Source organism: Convolutriloba macropyga, chromosome 10, assembly GCF_964194025.1.
Source record: "Convolutriloba macropyga chromosome 10, txConMacr16.3, whole genome shotgun sequence".
NCBI lineage: Eukaryota > Metazoa > Xenacoelomorpha > Acoela > Convolutidae > Convolutriloba > Convolutriloba macropyga.
In genome coordinates, this window is record NC_134477.1 from 56662032 (window position 1) to 56671821 (window position 9790).

Below are 9790 nucleotides of genomic sequence, written 5' to 3' on the forward strand. Positions count from 1 at the left end.
ATGCAATTAGTTATAATTTTTTGTGTCGTGTTTGGTGAATTAGTGGTACTTTACGAAGAGTAGTTTCAGTGGCGTATTATTGTGCACAGCAAATGTTTTTTGATAGTGCATACTAACTTTAAAAAACTTCGTCCGTGATTTTTAAAAAAATCGGAGCGGGTTCCACCAGAAAAGGTTTAGAAACTCCGCCAAATTCCACAAAAAATAGCGTAATATTAATTAAAGGTAGGGGGACCCGCTCGTAATGCTTGTATTTTTCCTAGATCAAATACAAGCATTTCGAGCGAGTCCCCCTACCTTCAATTAATATTGAGCTATTTTGTGGAATTTGGCGACATAAGACAAAGACATTGTATAGTTACAAGTAGTATAACCGTTCCTTTCTCGCCATATTCTGCTCAGTGAGGCACTTTTGCATGTATTAAGATGCAATTTGTGGAATTAAGAAGATAAATTGGGCCAAACTGTCCACTTTTGTCGCTGGCTCTTGGGGCGCTAGCTCCAGAGCCTATCTCTGAGGTTTTTCTGGACAGAAAAAAAAATCAAGTTATGGGTCCCTCGGTTAAAAGGGTTATCCGACTTTAATAAACAACCAGCAGCTGAAATTGCAGCTTTTGAAATGAAAAAAGCGCTTTGAAGCATTCATTTGTTCGGGTAAGTTGATCAGATGTTATATTATTAATTTTTATTTTTAAGGTATGTCAATACTCTACCCTTTGACCGATAAAGTGCCCTATTAAAATCATTTAAACTAGATAATGTTCATCCTAAATATTCCGACTAAATATAAATGAAAACATTGCAATAAACCTTCATCATCAAAATTGTTGAAATATTTTCTTCATGAGGTCAATTTCGAACTTTCAAACCCCCAAAAATAGCTTTTTTGTTACGTAACAAACAGTTTTAGTTACCTAATTGGCATGTTACGTAATAGATTATGCAATGTTGTGTTTTAGCCTTACAAAAGTTCACGACGAATGGGAAATTGTTTCGTTGGTTGGTCAGATGATAACAGCCGACTATGCACAATGGGGAAACTACTCGGAGCTTTCTTACAAATTAAAACTGAGGTTTTCTATCTTCGCTATCCAATATTACAAGGAGGCTCTGTAATGTGCGTTCGCACATAAAGTTCCGACCCCGCTCATTTACCTTTTTCACTTAATTGTCTACCAAATGAGGAAGAGATTTTTTTTAAAAAAAACAACATATCGTCCAACAAAATACGAAATGAATAAAACAATCTACCTTAGAGGTACGATGAGACCTGTCATTAATAAGACTATCAGAAAAGACGGCGATAATATCAAATAATTACAAAAAATTTTTACGACCAAAACAAGTTGTCCAATTATTTGAAGACATTTATTAACCAAATCAAAAAAGCATCAGACAAAACTTACACTAATGAAGATTAAACTGTACTTCATTATACAGAAATATGGGACTTGTCCTCAATTCGACTTAATAAAGTCGACAAGAAATGAGCAAAAGAGCAAAGTTGGTCTTCTTGAAAAGAATTAATGTCAAACTGATTCGAATTATTATGCATCAACTGAAATCACTGAGAGATTTAATTATTCCTCAATAGAGAGTGAGTGGGACCTTTCAATATCTAGGATATGTCATAGGGCAACAAAAAGAACGACAAAAACAGGCAAAAACATGAAAAAAAATCGAAATTTGTTTAGAAACGGTGTCCCAGCCAATTAATCATTAAGTTGTTCACTAAGCACATTAATAATTTTTTAATTACAATTTTTTTCAAATGGCCAGAGGTCCGATCAATATTGTGATACTATGAAAAGAGAACAAGAACATAAACCTACAAAAATGTGCTAATATACAAAAATCACAAATTTTTTTTTGAAAATTTGTGTACCAAGAACAAAGAGGAGTCGAAGAAAACAAGACCGTTATAAAGAGTAAATTTTAGATCAATAAATGAAGAATGTGACTTGTATATAGAGATACTAAGCTACAACCTAACAGAAATAAAATTGGCAAAGCTCAGAAATCCATTGTTTTTTTTAAAACAAATAATTTCAAGTTTCATTGCCATCATATGTTTTCGGCCAAAAGAGTAGAGATTTTGTTTTGAAACATCTTAGAAAACTAACTGCGCTTCTTGTTAGTGAGACTAAATCGTAACGCTATAAAATGACTGAAAAATTTTACAAACACCTTTACAGAACCACAGTGTTGAAGCCATTTAATTTAAAAAATAGTAACGCAGTGAAAATTAAGTCTTTACTTGCGTCTCCTTCGAACATCATAAAGCATTTTTGTAAGGCGACTTTCTCAAAATGATAACAATTGGAGCCCCAAAATTTGAAAAGCACCTTAAATACACAGAATTCTTCTGAAAAAGATGGTCTAAACTGTGAAGACATCAGTCAAAACGTTTGAACAACTGAAAATATATTGTTTGGTCCAGAAAATATTTAACAATATCTCTTAATAGTGACGCTAATTTACAGAAAGGATACAAATTTGTTATATACGAAAACATACGGAAATGAGAAAAAGGGATAATTTGATGAATACTTTTACTTTTTGTGAAAAAAAAAATTGAAAGTCAATAAAAGCCTTAGTTTAATACTGATGTCAGTTATTAACTTCAAGTATATATCTCAAATTTTCCATCGAGATCTTTTACTAGCCAATATTTGGTATACAACAACAACAATTAACAACAAATACTGAGCAAAAATAGAAAAAACTGTACTGAATTCTGCAAGAGAATGGTGTCGCTGCCCTTGAAACCTTAAGCTATGAGAACAAAAAAATTATTCAATCACAAACTGCAACGTTTTTGTTTCAATTCGATTATTAGATAATGTGACAATTAACAAAGAATAAGACTAGAACAGCAAAAATGGGCAATTTTGATCAAAAAATCTGAAACTTTTCTATACAATCTCGCCGTACCAAACCAAAAAGCCGATTTTTTACTGAGAATAAGCTAAAAATTGACAGAAAGAAGATAAAAAATTGACGTGTTCAAAAAAATCACTGAATTTTTCTTGGAGCAAATTTTATCAATATCATAAAAGGCATTAGATAAAAAGCAAATAATACATTGTAGAGGTTAACCTACGTTTCTTGAAGAAGATATTTGGATCTTTGATTAGTTCGAATTAGTATTCAGACTGCAATAAGAATAACAATTGAAGACAAAACAGATGAACATTTTTTATACTCCTCTTCAAAGTCATAAAAACAATTAGGTTTTCTGAAAATATACTTTATCTACACTTGGCCTCATTTTTACGTAATTATTGCAATAAATGAAAATTTTGTCAGTAATCAACATGAAAAAAACAATAAAGCAAAATATTTTTGAAAAAAAGTTTAAAACCTGTTTAAGCGGAGAAAGTGAAAATGAAATTTTTCTTAAAACTTCTAATTTTCACACCTTTTTCACGGCTTACGCAATATGCAAAAAGCAGAAAACATATAATAGGTAGCGTTTTGGTACCATAGTGTATTTTGTTTATGTCAAAAATTTTTGTGTAATATAAGAAAACTTATTTCTTTGTGAAAACTATTTGTTTAGTGCCAGCTAGTTTTTGTTAAAATTTGTACCAATTTCTTGACACATTGTTGCACTTCTTATATGAAAAATCTTTTTTTTTGCCTTTAATCGGCAAAATACAATGGTGTTATTGGCATACTGAACGACATCAAAGTCACCTTTTACTTTGTAGCTCTTTAAAATGACGTTTCGCCATGTGAACAAGAATAGTTACTTGTCATGAAAAACTTGCTATTCAGAAAACTGGCCATATATGAAAACTTAGTAGCCGTTACCAAGTCATAAAAAGGAACTCTAAAACTTGATACATTGTCAAAAAACGAATTGTACAGAAACTGTCGAAAAACGAATTTTACAAAAAATGCAAAAAACGAATTGTACAAGAACTGTCAAAAAACAAATTGTACAAAAACTTGAATACCTTTCAAAATTAATTTACGCAATTAATTTATGCACAATAAGCAAAAATTACTCACTAAATTGAAGGAAGCTTCCTTCAATTTAGTGAGTAGTTTTTGCTTATTGTGTCAATATTGTTAAAAAGGATTTTTCATTGCAAAAAAATGGATATCAGTGTAGAGAAGCCGTCTCAGATTTTGATTTTGTCTTTTAGCCGGAAGCCTCTGTTTTACCACATCAACTTCATACTGCCAACTATTGTAATTGGACTGCTTGGAACCTGTATGTTCTTCATACCCATCACCAGGTAAGTGGTGCTAAGAGGAAGGGAGGGGGAGGGGAGGGGGTGGGGGGTATAAGTGGGCGCGAAATCTTCGACCAAGAATTGGATTCGAATCAGTATATCTTATCATGCAAGCCTAGTTTGTTAAACAGTTACATCAATTACCGTTAAAAAAGTTCACAATTTAGCTGTATAATATGTCACAACAATAGTTGTTATTCCCACATACAGTTTTTTCCAAACAGTTTTCTTTTCGGATTTGCACAAAAATTAGATAAAAGATGCCATTGAATGTTTCGCGTAAAATTGAAATGTGTACGTTTTGTCTAAATAATCTTTATAATATAGCGGTTAAACGGGTCAGCATTTTGGGTATATTAACGCTCACAAATTTAAAAATATAATGTACAAGTTTTAACTTTCGTTCTAACACTTCTTTATATAGGTTCCGAACTTTAAACTCTGAAAACTCAAGATTTAACGTGCATGAAATTTACTAAAGAATTGCTGTCTTTTCCATTACCCCCCCCCCCCGCTTATTGGGTCATATAACGTACAGCCCCTTTAATAATCGTAAAGGTACCATAGTAGGGGTGGGCTTTGATTTCGCGCGGGTTCTATAATGGGAAAGATCCCAAATTTTCCAATAACTTTGTTTCAGTGGTGAAAAAGTCTCATTTGGAATCACTCTCCTTCTCGCCTTGACTGTCAATCAGCTGATCGTGTCTGAAAAACTTCCGGTCACGAGTGAAAATCTCCCATTTTTGTGCATTTACTTCCTGGTTACGATTATTCTAAACTCATTCGCAATTTGCGCATGTCTTGTTGTTTACAACATCCACACCCACGCAAGCCCATACCCCGTTCCTTATACACTGAAGTTTTTCTGCTTCAAAATGTTGGGACCGGTTTTTTCTTTCCAGTTTTCCGCCTTCTGTAACACAGTTTCAATTTGGTGCAAAACTAAAAGACGAAACTTTAAAAAACGTCAAACATTTTGTGGTGTTCGATTCAAAGCCAGTTTTGACGAATGCCATAATGTCAGTGTTATACATTCGAACAGCAACGCAAACGGGGTTTTATGTAGCGAGAAAGTGACAATTTTACCCCAGCTGAGGCCGAATAGTAAATGGAAAATTGTTCAGCGGGCAATGCGGCAAGGGAAGTTAAAACGGGAGCTATGGAATGACGCTGGGTTTATGGGAAGTCATTTTACGAATGGAATAGCTGGAGGTAAAGGTATGACGATGTCATAATTTTTTTTTAAAAAAAAATTGTAATTATCTCAAAAAGAAGCTTTTGTGAAGTTGATTGCGGGTTGCTTTTTGTTTTTTGCTAATACTATTCGGTTAGAGTTCAATTTCGATGTTTTACTAAATCATAACAGCGCGTTATTGAAGAAAACTGGTTTACGGTTATTGTCACACTTCGAAATTGAGAAATTTCGCCTTGAAAAATTTCCTCTTTTCTTGCCATAATTCTATTTGAAAACACTTTATTTGCGTATGCATTTATCTTTCCATATTCTTGATGCCCTTTAAGGTAACTATCAGATAAACAAAACTTAAAACAGAAAACAACGAAATTGAAAAACTAAAAAACTAAATAAAACTCTTCACATTTTTTGATCTCGGTACAAAAAGGACCATTATTTTACTGCCCTTTCTATCATAAATTTGGTTAGACAATATAGAATTTTTTTGCTGGTATGAAACAACTGGTAAAAACAAACACTTAACTTTGCTTTGTTAAATATTTGATGGGTAGAAACATTAATTGCAAACGCACAACACCAATAATCACTCCCCAGTGATTCTGGAAATTTTGTCGTGTAAGATCTGATAGGATGCTGATATAATATCTTTATCGTGTAAGATCTTATCTGGTCTACCACAATAAAAATTCTGCCCTACGTGAACTTTAATTGTGTAAGATCTGCTAAGCTGCTTATCAGATCTTATACGATAAATTTATTAAGTGTGGCATGTTCTTCAAATAGAAGACAACTCAACGTTGCCTTCAAGCAGTAGCCAAGATTCTACAGCATGCAAAACTCAAGTGCCAGAGTAACAAAAAGAAAATTATATTACATTGTCTTTTGAGATTAATAGAATTATTGTGAAAATGGTTATTCGAGTATCGAGGGTTTTTCTGAAGCAATGATTATCAAGATAAGCTGATAAGTTTTCTTTGAAGACCAAAGCTATCTTGGACTTTTGAGTTGAACCATAGTACCTAGTTGACGTAAAACTGACGCCAAAAAAATCAACAAACATCTTTTGTTTCATAATTGGTTAGTTGACCGATTATTTTTTGAAACACAGGAACTTGACTACTTTATACGGTAATATGGACATCATTAAAACATGGCTGATCAAAACTTACACGATAGAAATTCTGCCATACGTGAACTTTCATCGTTTACAATGTCATAAGATATTTGTCAGATATTATAAGATAATAATTCAGCAAACTGGTATTATTATCTTATAAAATCTGATAACTTACTTACCAGATCTTATAAGATAACTATTCAGAAAAATTGAGTTATTATCTTATAAGATCTCACAAGTATCTTATGAGATCTTACACGATAAAAACTCACGTATGGCAGAATTTTTATCGTGTAAGTTCTGATTAGACATCTTTTAATGATGTCAATATTACCGTATAAATCCGTATAAATTAGTTAAGTTCCTGTGAAGCAAAAAATAATCGGTCAACTAACCAATAATTAAACAAAAAATGTTTTTTGATTGTTTTTGGCGTCATTTTCATCTCAACTATGTACTATGGCTCAAATTAACAGTCCACGATAGTTTTGGTCTTCGAGAAAAAATTTATTAGACTAGTTTGATCATCACTCCTTCAGAAAAAGCCCCTGATACTCGAATAACCATGTTCATAATAATTCTATTAGCTTGAAAGCAACTCTGAAGAACATGCCACACTTAAAGAATTGTTTATCGTAAAAGATCTGATAAAAAATCTTGTCAAATGGACGAGTTCTTACTTTCCCAATATTTATCTTACAATATCTTATAAGATTCTTAAAGTTCTTACAAGATAAACATTTTTTGTCAGGCAGATATCGTGTAAGATCTGATAATATGAAATTATTATCTGTAAGGTCTGATAAAAGAATTTTTTATTGTGTAAGGTCTTATGGGGAATTTTGCGGTGTAAGATCTGACAAACGTCTTATCAGTTCTGACAAGGAGATGCATCCCCTTACATGTTATTAGCAAGACGGTTTTTTGAGAAATTTGTCAGATCTTACACCGTAAAAATTCTGAGAAGATCGGGGACTGTTCCAACACACCACCAAAAAATATTGAGGCAGAATGCTATATAAAAGCTATTAAATATATGGCAAACTGGAATATATTATAAAGCATTCGCTATATAAAAGACAACATAGTGTTATCAGTATGTGATTGGTGGGGTATTTACAGAATAGGTTTCTGTCCAATTCAATATGAGTGATAGAATCAAGTTCTGATGTCTCTTGACAATCAATAAATTCTTTTGGTTGGAGTCTTATGTACATGCAATGAATTGCGTTAGCCAGCTGGTCTTTATTTATAAAAAAGAGAATTAGTATCGAATGAAGTCTGAACGAGCGATTGAGAAAAGAATTATCTGTTTCGTGTTGCTTGAACTCTTATAGAACGATTCAAAAGTAAAAATAAACAATTTGATAAAGATTTTTGCTTCAAATTAAAAACTTTCATTTCTATAAAGTCTCGACTCTTTGGTGTCAATTTTTGGTTTTATCAGATATTATTCGTTAGTTGTAGCAAGCAGCTGTTGGCAATCGCGAACTGTATCCGTATTGAAATATTGTTTTGTTTCATTTGGTTGCATTTTGAAAGATTACCGTCAGGTTAAGAAACATTTTGGATAAATTTTGCTTGGAATCCTGTATTCAAACCTTATAAAAACCAACTGTTTTGATATTATTTCTCATCCTAATCTAATATATAAGCAATTCTCTCAGAGAAACCATAAGGTTCAAAATAAAAAAGATTGCAAGAAAGAAAAACTGCAAGAAAGAAAAAACGATTGCACGAAGAACTTTTTTATTGAGCATTAGTCTTTCAACTGGCTTGCACATAAGATACTGTGCATATGAATGCTGATTTTTTTTAAATAGTAGTTGCGTTTTTGAGAAAACGGGCAAACAGTTTTGTGTAGGAACAAGGGCTCTTTATGGTTTCATAAAAATTCCAGCAAATTTCTCAAAAACAATCAGTTACTGATTTTCTCTCCATATATCAGGAAATTTTACTAACGGAAAAACCCATTATCATTGTCATTTTGTTCTCTCAAACGTGCAATTTTAAATAAAGCTACACTCGTACAATGGTGTCTGGACAATTTAACCAATTCCATTTTACCCAATGCCATTTTAGCCAAACGCCATTTTACCCAATGCAATTTTACGCAATGCCAACCTACCCAATTTACCCTATTGCTAATATTGCTAAATTTACCAGAACGACTATTTAGCTGACTATATAGTTAAATGGCCCGTGGGACTTGATATGAAACTATCACAACCCAACATGCGATTATGTTGTCCACATAAATATTTTAAATCAACCTTGTAATAGAGACTGCTAATTTGTAAGCGGATAAATGAGCGAAAAGATCAAAGATCATTGGGTAAGTTGGATCTGGGTAAAATGGCAATGGGTAAAATGCCATTGGGTAAAATGGCAGTGGGTAAAATTGAATTGGGTAAATTGTCATGTAACCTCGTACAACACTCAAACTAGATTTTACATGAAAATTAATTTCTTTCCCTAAATGATTAAAAGCTGACAACGTCATACAATAAAGGATCATCGAGATTTGACGCGGAAAAGATGTTCAAATCTTTACATGACGTGGTCGACCAAATGTCCAAAAACAAAGAAGACTGGATGAGAGTTGCAACTATTATTGACAAGGCTATCGGGGTTGTTTATTTGGTTGTCATGGTAACGGCCGACTTAATTCTGCTGCATACTTTATCACGTGGGGCTTCGACGGCAGATTTGGATATGAGTTCGGAAGGGGGTCATTGACAAAATTGATAATTTGAAAAATTTTCTGATGATAACTGATGATTTTGATCTCTATTCGTCGACCAATGCTATATCAAGGAAATTGTTTACACAGATGCTAGTCAAATTGATTTCGCTGATGGAAAAATGACGATCAATTATAGGTAAAGTGAACCCAGTGTAACGGAACTTGACACATTTCGTCTTTCTTGACAAAATTAGGGATGCCTTAGCAAGAAGATATAACCCTGTTTTTTTGTTATATCTTGAGGTGGTTGATAAAATAATTTTGATGACAGAATTTTGGATCAAATGACAAAATTTGACAAAATAATGGGACGGACCGTGATCTTTATATTTTTTACATACTCTGACTTTTACCAAGGATCTTATTGAGATTGTTATCAAGATATTTCAAGTTTCGTTCCACTGGAAAACCTCTTGAATTGATGACGTAATCTTGATCATGTGAAATGTTCAGACAGTTCTTTGTTTGTTGTTTATTTTAGATCAGCT

At 32.8% G+C, this 9790-nt stretch overlaps 1 protein-coding gene across 1 annotated transcript in view; it reads left to right on the forward strand.

Annotated features, from left to right (window-relative positions):
* Positions 1-9491, forward strand: part of LOC142348736 (neuronal acetylcholine receptor subunit alpha-9-like) — a 51940-nt gene extending 42449 nt beyond the window's left edge. The window contains exons 3-6 of the mRNA XM_075400208.1: positions 960-1073; positions 4155-4247; positions 4885-5462; positions 9069-9491. Coding sequence (XP_075256323.1) covers positions 960-1073; positions 4155-4247; positions 4885-5462; positions 9069-9295 — 1012 coding nt within the window. The 3' untranslated portion in view covers positions 9296-9491. The remainder of the gene's footprint in view (positions 1-959; positions 1074-4154; positions 4248-4884; positions 5463-9068) is intronic.
* The last annotated feature ends 299 nt before the right edge of the window (positions 9492-9790 follow it).